Source organism: Protopterus annectens, chromosome 8.part0, assembly GCF_019279795.1.
Source record: "Protopterus annectens isolate FY-2018-M chromosome 8.part0, PAN1.0, whole genome shotgun sequence".
NCBI lineage: Eukaryota > Metazoa > Chordata > Ceratodontiformes > Protopteridae > Protopterus > Protopterus annectens.
This window is the reverse complement of record NC_056741.1, coordinates 1,094,971,704-1,094,985,756: the sequence shown is the minus strand read 5'-3', so window position 1 is coordinate 1,094,985,756 and position 14,053 is coordinate 1,094,971,704. Positions and strand designations below refer to the sequence as shown.

The 14,053-nt window shown below is 36.7% G+C and overlaps 1 protein-coding gene across 1 annotated transcript in view; it reads right to left on the bottom strand.

Moving 5' to 3' along the window:
• Positions 1-3,614: 3,614 nt before the first annotated feature.
• LOC122809248 (urokinase plasminogen activator surface receptor-like) overlaps positions 3,615-14,053 on the bottom strand; it is a gene marked incomplete in the record, with an annotated part of 361,759 nt that continues 351,320 nt past the window's right edge. Inside the window, 2 exon segments of the mRNA XM_044080574.1 lie at positions 3,615-3,982; positions 7,707-7,841. Coding sequence (XP_043936509.1) covers positions 3,729-3,982; positions 7,707-7,841 — 389 coding nt within the window.

The window sequence follows — 14,053 nt, the reverse complement described above, 5'->3', positions numbered from 1 at the left end:
GATCTCCATAGAATTTTCTTCACCTCTTGGGAGCAGAATCTTGAATATTGCAGGATATGGAAGCATAAATTTATATTTCAGCTTTCATGATATCCATATGCAGGGGTTAAATGCTGATCTTTATTATCTGGTAGTGTCATAATAATCATTATCACATGAAATCTTGAATCCCCCTCTTTTCACCACCTTCCAAATCTGCCGAAAAGACATTTGTTCCTCTCCTTTAGACAAGTTGCAAGCATCACCAAAATTAATCTTGATACAGATTGTTTAATATTTGCCAGCAGAAATATTCTAAGGACTCACTCCAGGTGCAGACCTTAAAACAGGATAGCTGCTCACTGTGCTAGCTTGTATTTTATAAAAGACAAACAGTCCCTTCCTTCCAGCTTCTCCGATATGCCAGTAAACATTAAGATCTTCAATGAAGCTTGTCTTCCAGAGCTTAGCATTTTAGATATACTACTTTTACAAGCACTTCATTCATCTCTAGAACTGGATCAAGGTCAAATGGGTCCCTAAGCAGGGGAATGGTCTACCCCCCCACCCATCCTGGTGTTCAATCACTTGTCTTTCTACCCCCATTTACCATAACAGCTCAAAACTGTCAGCATGTATGCTGTTTTCTTCTTTACTTGTGAAATGAAGGCAGAGATATGGGTTTAATATAAAACTTTTAATTTAAATATCCCTTGTTGATCAGATTAGTCCCACTAGACTAGTAACATCTTTTCAGGGAGACTCTTGGCCTTATTTATATTACTAGGGGAAATTTGGCAAGAGTATTAAGGAACTTCTACCTACTCTTTTTGATAGCTCAGGTGGATGTAAAATACCTCACAGCACTTACCATTAACAGGCAGATACAACCTCAGTTTAACATCTCCTCCAAAGGACAACACTCAGGAGTGCATCGCTGTCCCCCCTTAAAGTGCACTTCAGTATCAGTAATTCATTTGCATGGTGTGAGAGTAGACCTCACAGCCTTCTGAACCAAAAGGAAGTATGCTACCAGTTGTGCTGCTAACACTTTGAAATTCTGTTGCACAAGTATTAACTGCCATTTGCTAAACAAAACAGCTGCACATTAAAAACACTCTCAGCATGAGTAACAATAAACTTCTCTTCCACTAAAACTCATTCCTTGAAAATGCAGTGAAACTCACATTTCTTGAAAATGCACCCATGTAGTTTCGAACTTTTTTTTTAATTAAGCAGTGAAACAAAATGAACCAGTAAAGGACAGATTTATCCATTTCAGCACAGTTCAATCAACTCTGAGTAAGCAGTCTGATTGTTGGTGTAGAGGATTAAGGCTCTTGTCTCCTGTAGCAAGGTTTAGGGTTTGAGGCTGAGCAAGCTAATTAACTATCTTGCCATCCCTAACTAGGGCATTACACACACACACACACACACACACACACACACACACACACACACACACACACACACACACACACACCTTCAAGAGGAGTTTCAAGTTCCCCAAGTTTGGTAAAACAGCAGTTCTATCCAATATAACATTTCTCCTGGTTCCAACTTGTGCTGTACAAAAGATGCATGATGCATACACAGTGTGTGTCTCAAGATGGATGCAAAAAAAATGTACATTTTTTGTTTGTAATTGTTTATTTAAAAATGAAATGTCATGTCAGCCTCCATTGGGCTCCCCCAAGCTAGAGGGCCTTATGCAACTACCTAGGTCACCTAGTGCTTGATCCGACTCTGCTCATCACAACAGAATGTTTAAGCCCTCTGGTTTCTTTTGTTTGTTTGTTTATTTTGTTTACCAGGGTAGTACACTGATCACAATAACCACTTGCAGGCACAGCCCGGGTGTTGTGAGAGAGTTTCTTCTAACTCTTTGGTCTTCCATGCAGTTATTTCTGTAAAGTCTGACAGTTTTTTTGAATAATCGTTGCCACATCCAACATAACTAATGAACATGTTTCCAGCTCCCTGACACTATCAGATGAAGTTACTGTTTGTGAAACAGTTACTCACTTTATCTAAGGAGCCATGTGGGAGGATTGGATTGCGACTAATGTTTTTTTTTTTCTTTTTCTTATGTGAGGCTGACAAGGGGGACTACACCAAAGACTATCTAAATATAATTCTACATAAATACACTAAAGGTCTGTATCACAGCATTGAATGGTCAATTCAATTAAATGGCATTTAATCGCAAATGCTGTTCATCTAATTCCACTTGTGGGAGCCTGTGCCCCCCATACCCCCCACTAATTATCTATACCACCTCCAGGATTGCAATACAGTGGGAAAGGGCAAATTTCCCAATCCTCACTGTACTGTGATCTCAGTATTAACAGTTTGACAAATGGCATGTTCGATGTAAGTGCACTGAAAATGCCATTCACTGAACTGATAGGGACCCATATATATATATATATATATATATATATATATATATATATATATATATATACACATACATATATATTATATATATATATATATATATATATATATATATATATATATACATACATACATACAAATGTTTCAAGCATGGGCATTAAAGCCCTTCTAGCTTGCCAATATGCCAAAACACTTGTTCCCATAATAAATGTCTAGGCTGTTCTTAAAAATATCTAAACTAGTACTTGCTTTAATGTAATTTGGTAGTTTGTTCCAAGCATCAGCTACTCTGTCAGAGAACCAATTAGTACACTTCTCATTCCTGTAGAATCTTCTACATAGGTTATTTGACGATTCTCTAGTACTTTTTGATAACCCCAAACATTCCCAGAGGTAGTTAATATATAGACATAACTAGATAGGTAGATAGATATATAGCTATACATATATATATATATATATATATATATATATATATATATATATATATATATATACACATAGGACATCAAGTCTCACAGGAAAGCATTAAAGCAGTTACCACAATTGCACCATACTGTGGTTATGTATACCCCTGAAATCAAAGGCTGTGCCTTAATTGAACATGGGGGCTAAATCTCCATACTCACTGCCATGTTTTATCCCCCAAGAAGCACTTTCTGTAAAGCACTTGTTACAAAAGTTTTTTTATTTTAAAATTAGTATACAGTGTAATTGTTAACAGGATAAGAAATGGCAAAAGTTAAACAGCTGGATATATGCAGCATGTTTCTTGATGTGGAGCCTTCTGTTTTAAAATGTATAGTTGTACATTTATAAAAACAGTCATTAGCTTAATTTTTTTATAATTTATTATTTTTTCTATATCCACACAAGCTGAGGCTGGGCAAAATCATAACTGCCAAATTCTCCATGTTTTTCAGTGAACAAAATGTGAACAAACCTCTGCCTTAGGTATGAAATACTACACAAATGTAGTAACTTTCAAAAGCTTTTGATCTTAAAGAAAAGAAAACAGCTGTTGTGGTGGTGGGGGGTGCAACATGGTGAGGTTCAAGTTATCTACAAGCTGGCTGTCTAACTTAGTAGGTAAGATAGCAAGTATTCCAAGGGTGGACTTTTAATTTAAACCCCCTGCCTGACATTAATTCCAAAGCAGAGTTTCCACTTTATTTTAGCCAATAAAATAATATCTATAGTTTTACAAAAAAAAAAAACTGTGCAGAAACATGGAATCAATATAGATAACAGTATGTATTTACATAATGATCAGAATCAATAACTTATTAGAATGAAAGCTCACTTGTGTTCATTGCCGATTTGATTGTAACCGTTTGATTATTTTATTTTTATGTGATGAACACCACCGACAGGAAAATCACAATGGTGAGAGCATTTGATGTCTTGATAGTAGTGCTGACTGCATTTCGTGTTGTTGTAGGAGGTGAAGTTGGAAAGATGAAATTCTTGACATTACACAGGTTACCATTACAACATTCAAACTGTGTGGTACTATCCAGTCCTACTGTAGCAAGTGCAGACTGAAGGTGACACAAGGGCGGAGATATACACCCTGTTGCAAATATATCTAGTGGAAAACCATCTGAAAAATAAAACATGGAAAACTTAACTTTACATGCATGCACTTTTCTGTAGATACACTCTCTTTCATGCACACTCCATTTTTAAAACTTCTAAAAATAGCTGTAAAGTGCATCTTGTTAGAGAAAAAAAATGCATCTCTCATGAATATTCTACATCAAAATGTATATTAACTTACAGTTTCTGCACAAATAAAATATTTATTAAATATGTATGTTAAGAATGATATGTAATATAAAATTCATAGTTATATAAACCACATATACTATTATACTTATTATAGTTCTAAGTGTTTCATAACTGCATTCTAATATTAAGCTGTAAAGTGTATTAATAGATGACTGAAGGTAAAGAAAGTGATGAAGGGGTTAAGGGATGTACTATGGTCTGCAGAGCCTGGTTCTGTCAGGAAAGAAGACAATGTGAAAAAATTTTGTTGTATGAGAGCTCTGACTTTCCCATGCTGGGATGGGTAGTTACAAGGAATATTGGGGAGATAGAAATGTTATTGGTACTGAAATCTACAAAGTCAAAAACAAGAGTGATTGCCACACCAGGTGGCTTGTGTTTTTCTAAAACATTATTGTTATTAAAAACATGGTTGTTAAGTGTTCACATGTAACACTAACCGAGAAGCATGATGGTCTGCAAAGACCCTATTTGTTAACATCAGAATCCTGCATGAAAGTTACTGATAAAGAAAAGGTATAATTGTACTATTTTGTGCTTGGTGAGATTGATTTGGGAACATTGTGAAGGCAGTCTCCTTGCACTGACATATGTGGATTTAAATAAAAGAAAATGAATGTTTTGCACATCCTGAAGGGTTATTTTTGACTCAAGACTAAAGGTAATTAATGTTATTTATGTATATTTTAAACTACACTTTAACAGTCAGAAAATAGTATTGGCAATTGAAATGCCTAAAACTAAGTTTCAGAAGTAAGTTAATTGTAGCCAGAGGAAAGCTTATCATCTTAAATATATTTCACTAGTGAAAAATGTGTTAATTATTCTAGTATTCTTTTAGTAAACATTTAAAGAAAAACATAATTCCTGAACTTGTGAAACAGGAACTCTTTTTGTAGGCTGTGTTACTTTTTTTTCAGTATACACAGGCCCACTGAACAGTGTAAAAATAGTTTAACTAGACATATTTATGATCTGCTAATATATTCCAAGGAATGAGCATATAATATATCTTAAGAAGACTTTAAATAGTGAGGAGGCATGCACATATACAGCAGGATACAAGAAACATTAGTGGAAAAAAGTACATTTTCAAATAGCAAACAAATGGAGTTTTGAATTGAATATACCTCTTTGTATTGCATCTCTGATACAAAAGATAGATTTCTGTTTTTCCTAATATTAGAATCCAAGACTCATAGTGAAAATGAAGACATCTATACCAGATGAGAGATTATATTCTGTACAAAATCTAGTGCAAGTCAGAATTTTGAAGACTTATAAATAGAGCTAAAAACAAGTACTTGCCTGTAAAGTGTGAAAACATTTGACTACTCAAAAGTAAAAAAAAAAAAACACTTCAAAGGAGGACACACCACAATAACAACTGTAGCACTTTCATTCTTTACTTATAAAATGAACTGCATCAGAAACTGCTTCAATTAAATTGCAACCAATTTAAATAACTACCTGAAAAATGAAACAAGATGTCACATGAATACCACAGTCCAGTTAAAGGTACATAACACAGAATAATGAAAGCTTAACATCAAATAAAAAATAAAATATTTTATAAATATTGCAATCTTAATAAACACTTAATATTATCATTTAAGCCTGGTGATTTATCAGCCATGAAGTGCATTTTCCATCTAAGTTCTTTGGCAGCTTTCATTCAATCAATAACTGAAAAAGTCACTTTTTTAAAATCTTTACAAATCAATAAATGTTTGGCCAGTGAATTTAATACATTCTTATTTTGAATAGCCAAAATATACTCTCTAATTCTGTGTGACAATTTCCTAGTGTCCCCATGTAAAAACCATAGCACAAACTACAGATTGCTAAATAAACCACTGACTCACTATACAACCTTTCATAGTTACATAGTTCAAGACACAGGTACTGAATATGTAAGAAATTATTTAAGTAATTTTACTAATTTTGATAATGTTAAAATTAACACTGTGTCCTTATTGCCTGATTTAGTTGTGAAAAACAACTTTGTAGATTTAAAGATTGTATTTACCAACTTAGAGGAGTTGCAGTACATGCGAGAATAGCTCCTATTTTCACCAATTTAGTGCTTAGTTCGTGGGAATATAAATTTTTGTCAAAGAACAAATTTTTTCAAGTATGTTTCATTCAACAAACATTGCATTAACAATTTGTTTTTGTTTTTTTTTTTTGTTTTTTTTTAATGTGATATATACCAATTACAACATGATTTAAATTCAAAAGAGGAAGAAAGTATAACACTCATCTTCTCATTCTTCTCCAAGTCTGTCAAAGTCACCAGTGACCTACCAGTGATAACATTCTGGCCATCAATCAACAGGGTAGTGAAAAACAATAGGGTTCTTCAGATGACTCCATGACAGAAACTGGAGACACTAGAGATAATCATGGAAAACTGTAATCATAAATTTGTGGTGTTTCAGCTAAATGTCAAAAATTGAAAAACTCTGTGATACTTATAAGCATTTTTACAAGGGGCTTCACCCCCTCCACCTCAGGTTATTGGAAGCTGTGCCCCCACTTTCCCACTTCTTGTATATGCTAACTCCAAGATTTTCTTACCTCACAGTAATAGGAATTCTTCAAGATACCACAGTTTTCATTTTGAGTATCAATCAATTCGCTTTCATATTTCTAACTGGCACTTTTCAGATTCTTAAAAATGTGTGTGTGTGTGTGTGTGTGTGTGTGTGTGTGTGTGTGTGTGTGTGTGTGTGATAGAGTCAGAGACATTGGGTGGTGGGATTATTACATAAAATGGCAAAAACTGTACATCAGAGTAAGTTTTTTCTAGTTCACTGATCTCTTACGACATAACACATGCACTGGTAGTGTATATAAATACATGCATCACCAGTCAGGTAAGAGAGACTCAGCTAACCACATGATAATGGATCAAAATAATCAAAGATGTACAGCATTTTGATAGCATGACAGGCCAAGCTTCTCTCATAAGTTATAAAGTGTATTATTTTTTTACACTTGGTCCAGATGGCTACAGCTCCTGTACTATGTGGTCAGGCAGTTATATAGTTTAGACATAGTACAGAGATCGTTTTATAGAATATTTTACAAATGTTAGGAAATTCACCTCTGCCTGTTTGCAATTACAGATTTGTCTGATCCTAAACCTCCTATCTCCAGCCTCACTTGACCTGCTTCAGTTCTCCATGTAGTATTGCCAAAAACAAAGTTTCAATGTCATAATTGCTACAGAGTTCATGTATGACTCCATGTTACCTGTGAAGCTTCAATGGCCACTTTGTGCCATAGTCATTGTGAACAAGACCTGTACAGTTTGCTTTGTATTATTAGATATTTTATGTCACCCTTACATTGTTATTAATGTTGCACTCTGGTGGTGATCTTCCTGAGTCATAGAAGTGTATAGCACTGTTGTTTAGTTATTAATGCCTAGACATTTCTGCATCTTTTTTCTAGGTGGCATTAGCATTCATTTTTACAGTATTGTTACTAGTTATATAAAACAATATTAGGAATGGTCACTTGTCACTTACTTGCAGTTACTTTAGTAGAAATATCTCCACATTTAGTCATACTTCCATAGCATGCAGCTTGAATAGGATTGCATGCACTGTTGTCAATTTTCAAACAGCTGTAGCATTTTTGGTTGTTTTTTATTGTTGGAATTACTGAAAAAATACAATAATAGTTGACAGTAAATACATAAAATCCTCAAATCAAACACTCATGATGCAGCAAATAGCACATTGATATGCAGGAGTAACAGTTCATTAAAAAAAACTATTTCTGCAGCAGAGCATAGCCAATTATACACAGTGTATGCCACACCATCTCTTTTGTAGGGAATAATTTATTTTTTCAAGTTAAATGTGGTAGAATTTAAATAAAAAAATGTTAGTATATTTCCCATAGTTATTATGCTACAGATATTAGTAAAAGAGCTTTTTTTTAGAATGGCAGAACTTATTTTTTTTTTTGCATTTTGCTTAAGCTTGTGATTTTGAGATTTTTCATTTTCTTCCAGTATTGAAAATGAGTGCTGACTAGATACATAAACTATCTCAGGCAGTGGTGGTACACCTGGAAGGGGAGGCAGCTACATTCTGAAAGATCATTCCAGAAATTATGGCTGTACTGTTACTATGCAGGATCCAAAAAACACAATCACAGTAAAAACAAATATTTCCTTTTCTCTGCACAGAGTCACTCATCGTATCAAATATGAACTCATACTTAATGAAATACATTTTATTTGTCAACTTTACCAACAAAATGGGTAGTTTTTAATATTACTTGTTAAGACAATAGCATTGTGCACAGTTACTGTAAATAAAAATAGGAAATGTCTGAAGAAAGTGGGAAATAAAGCATGATAGCACTAATGAAAGTATTCCTGAACAGATGTTAACACATTAAAATGGCTGCATACCCAGCATGTAGCTCAGTTTGAGTAAATAATAAAAAATAAAAATCAGAAGTCTTCATTGATGGAAGGAGGAGAGTGAGAGAGATGATGAAAGTAGAAGGTAGGACCCCTAACAGGAACAGTACTGAACTGATGCTTTCTTGATGGTAGTTGGGCTGTGATTCTCTTTCTGTCTCATTCTATCTTTGAGAGAAATGCTGAATGACACTGAATAGCTCATACAGCCATTTTGCAATGAATATTAACATTATGATGATGTCTGCAGACATATAGTAAGTGAGCAATCAATTTCAGCATTCCATTTAATGTGCCTGGTATACAGACATGAACAATTCCTGGAATAAGTTAAGGCTAGAAATTTTTGGCAGCATGATTAGGGTAAAGTTTTTGTTTTCTCTTAAAATAAATAAAACAATTTATACATTCATTAACAAGTCCTTCTACTTTCCATTTTTTTATTTGCTATTTTTGGTAAACCTAAGGCAATGGCATTTGAATAATGTTGATGTTGTATAGAATACCCATACTGAGCAGTGATAATTACTATTCCTCATTTTGCAAGGATAACATTCAAGCGTTCAATTATTCGCATGTTCAGCCATTTATTCATTACATGCTTAATCTATTCTAGGATCCTCAGGAAGTCGTAGCCTATCTCAGCACTTATTGAGTGCAAGGAACTAACATTTCTCAGACAAGGTGCCAGCCCATTGCATGATGCAAACAAACACATGCTCACACACACACACACACACACACACACACACACACACACACACACACACACACACACGCACGCACACACGCACACACACACACACACACACACACACACACACACACACACACACACACACACACACACACACACACACACACACCTAACTGTAACTTGTTGGAGGTTTGCCAATTCACCTATGGCACATATTTGGGATGTGGGAAGAACAAAGAGCACCAACCCAGAATTCAGTCCTGGCCATGAAAAAGGAAGGCTAATGACACCTGCAGTTTGAAGCATGGCAATAATAGTCTTTCATCAAATAGAAAAGACAGTGAAATGTTATTATGTGGGTAAGAGAGCTGCAGAGCTGAAAATGTAAGGAAACTTTTTACAGTTTATGTCATCAGATAAAGTAACTTACTGTTAAAGTGTCAGAAAAGTGTTTTCTTTATTTAGGTTTCAGAATTCCATAGCATCATAAAATGTATTCTGTAAAACAAAACACACATCACAGCCTTCTTGACATACAGAATCCTTGGTATATGGGAAATGTCTTGTGCCCGATTCCAAAGCAAATTATTCTCACAGCTTTTTCATAAAGTCAAAATGGTTGCAATTTCAAAACAAGGTTCATATGCTTCTTTATGTTGAATACACAAATAAGGAAGCACACAAGCTTTCATGGACACACGCAACCTATTCTCCTGATTCCATTCTGGAATTATAGCTAAACTCACTAAACCAGGTATAAATCCCTACGTCACAAGATGGGTTGCCAACTGGCTCACTGACAGAACCCACACTGTAAAAGTTGCAGACTCCAAATCTGACCTCAAAGCAGTGACAAGTGGAGTACCACAGGGTTCCATCTTGGGACCTCTCCTGTTTGGTATCTACTTCACTGAAGTACATGCTAACACAGAAGGCCTCTGGATAATGAAGTTCACAGATGACTGCAAACTAGGAGCCATAATCAAGTCACCAAATGATGTGGACATCCTGCAGAAAAGCCTTGCTGAGACAGATGCCTGGTGTCAGAGCCATGGCCTCAAGCTCAATGCCAAAAAGTGCAGTGTCATCCCCTTTGTAAAAAGTATGTACCCATGAACTACCACATAGGCAGCAATCTACTTAACACCGAATGTGTGATAAGAGACCTTGGGACCCAGGTGGACAGTAGTCTCTCCTTTGATAGTCACATCGCCACAGTAGTCAGGAAGTCCTTCTACGTGGCACACCTCATCATAAAAGGGTTCTCATCCAGGAAAAAAGAGGTCATTTTTCCCCTCTACTCGACACTCATTAGACCCATTATAGAGTACAACGCCCCTTTTGGAATGTACCTCACGAGACATCTGCAGCAGCTGGAAAGGCCACAGAAGTACCTCACAAAGAAGATTACTGGCCTCAAACAAATGCCCTACACTGACCGCCTCAAAAAACTCCAGCTTTACTCCGTAGCATCTCACCTACTCCGAGGTGACCTCTGCCTAACATATAAAGCTATGTCAAACCCAGAGCTGTTGGACATGCTACAAATAAAGAAATCCCAATCCCTCTGAGCTACACACTGTAGGGACCTAAACCTTGTCACCACAATAAACAGGACATGCTAGAGGGATAGATTTCTGTTCCAGAGACTTCCCATACTCTGGAACAGGCTACCCATCTATGTCAAGCAAAGTTCTTCATTAGCACTCTTCAAGAAAAATCTTGATGAGTGGATGGGAAATAGGAAATACACTCCGGGCATCACTTCTGTGTCTCTGCTTGACAGTGGCACAGGAAAATAACTTTCTTGGGTGGCGTAAGCCAGGGAACCTTGTTGGCTAGGCTTACATAGGCCCTTGGGCCGATAGCCTAGTACCTACCTATGAACCTATGATTCCAATTGATCTGCAGTATGAACTGCCCCCTTCAGAGGTATAAATTTAAATTGGCAGGTGTGCCTGAAACCGTAGGGTATATACTGTCATATGCTGGGTCTAGTTTAAAAGATTGATACTTCAGAAAGCTGACATGCAAAATATTGATGCAAAATTTTTGATGGTCTGAAACATGCGAATGTAGAGTTTTGCAGGAAGAGTTTTATTGCTGAGAATGCTGTACAGTGGGGATCAGGAAATTTGGCTTGTTTCCCATTGTGGTGCAGTCTCAGAATTGATATATATATAATTAGCAAGCAGTGTGGGGGGATGCAGGTTGTCTTGTCCCCCTGCAAAAACAAAGTGTTGAATGTTTCCTTGATTTTTGAAGTTTCAGATTGTTGACATTTTTGTCTCAATATTTTGCATGTCGATCTTCTGAAATGCTAATCTTTCGAACTAGATCCCATATGTCTGTCTGAATCTATACATTATAAAATCCAGAATTTTTATACTGGGCCATCGTTATTGCAGTCTGCATTGATGGAACAGCTAAGTTAAATGCCACCCAATAATGTAGGATTATTGGGATATCTTGGTATGCAGTTGATACCTGTGCATGTATGGGCCCACGGCCAGCAGGTACTTCTAAATTGGAAATAAAGGTAATTCTTTTCTGAATGACTATGCTGCGGTATTGCTGCTGAATTAGGCTATGGTTGTCATACACACCCTACCCCATGAATCAACTACACTGGTGCTATCATTTATTGTAACTGTGGAACACTTTCAGAGAACATATAGTGGTGGATGATTATATATTCCCTTTCCCCCAAAACACAAATAGCACCTTATGAAACCCACCCCTTGCCCTTCTCCAGCAAATGACACACTGTATTCTAACACAAAGTGTACCATGTGGTGCTGATGACTATATGGCAGTTTGGCAGTTCAGTATCCAGGTGTATATGCAATGTGTCTTTGCTATGCTGCTGGCCCTACATTCCTGAAATCAGCAAGGATACACTCAGCTGTATGTGTATCATACAGTGACTGTCATACACATCTTCACTCCTCATTTGGCATGTTATCAATGTCTGCTGGAACATGCATTACCATGTCTTACAACTTCCCCTTACAATGTCTGGCAATCCTAGTATCTGCTGAGAAGCTCTTGCTACCACCAGTGTCTCTATGACCTCTATGCCATGTCCATACCCAGTCTGTAAAACTGCTGGCATTATTACCATGGTGCCCTTTAGTAGTCCTTCCACTGTCTATACACTGTGGATCTCTGAGGTTATCTGTCATACAGATAACCCCTGTTTCTGGTTTCATGCTATCAGACAATAACAGTAAGCATGTAGCTTATGTACCCCTTTCTCCTTTAGGGGTGTCGATCATGTTCTTGTCCAAAAGTTGATACTTGTAACTATTCTATGGCCCTGTCTCCCTATATACCATGAATGACTAAACTGATCACACTTATCTTCCCTGACTACCTCAGTTCACTCTAGTTTTAATGATTTGCAGTACAATGTACTGTACTAATCACTGCGCATCCACAATGATTCTTTTATAATAAGTAACCTTAGGGCTACACTCTAGTTGCTGCTCTCAGATTCAGTTGACACATTTTCCTAGCATATTAGAATATGCAATGGATACATAATGAGATTCCATTGCATGCAATGTCTTATAACATTACTGGGTTGCAGTCAGGTAAGGTTGCAGTTTAGGGCCATAACTTGTACTATGAATGGAAGTGACAATATTGTTGTACTTGCATGGCTGTCACAATACTGTTGGGGTACTACACATTACTGTAGCTTCCTGCAGCCGTTGTCTCAGGGGATGGTCTCTTATGTGGTGCCTCATTCTTAGACATTCTTATCTTTAATTGATGATATTGATACCATTGACATTAAAACTGATATGGTATTTTTTAACTGACCATAATTAGTTAACCAGTTTCATTGTATTCATGCATTCAGTTTTCTTTGTATAGAGTGTTTGAAGCCAATGAGCCAAAGCTCTTCATTTCTTTTTCCACCATTAGCAAATATATTTCATTTATTTTGTGAATATTGGAAGTTTATTCTTTCTGTTGTCCTTATAGATGTGTTACATTCAGAATATTGATATTATTTCCACAACTGTACTCTCTGCATTTATTCACCATTTACACAATGATGTTCTTAATAAGAATATAACAAGCAACCAGCTTCCAAAGCTTAAGGCCCCCTTCCATGCACCCATATCATTAGTCAGTTTGAGCTGAGTTGACGAAAAGACAGGCTTGGGTGTGAAACCCCTGAGAGCTTTCCTGCCACTGAAGAGAGTGCTGTTGTGCAGGGTTTTGAGGATCAACTGTTGGCTAACATTGTTTGACTGCTGGGCAGATGCGTTTTATTCAAAAAAAAAATCCTCTTGAGTTTTTGTGATATCCCTCTTCTGGGCCAGTTATCAGGAAGTCCCAATCCTCACCACAGACACTGGTGTGAGATGTTCACTTGAAACAAAAATAAGTATAAACAGTATTTTCAGGTGCAGCTCTCAGCACAGAGCACAGCTTCCCTTAAAAGCACTCAGGAAACACACTCCTGCCCTGGGACTGGCTTTCCCTCTCTCTCTATGCCCCCAAATAAGACTCCCCACTAACACAGCAGCAGAGTTGAGTCCTCAGCTGAATGTTCCAAGTCAAGTTCTCCACCACCCTCTCTGTGAAATCAGTGCCCTCTGTCCTTGCTGCAAGCAGCTGACACACACACACACACACACACACACACACACACACACACACACACACACACACACACACACACACACACACACACACACACACACACAATCTCTGAGATTTGATTT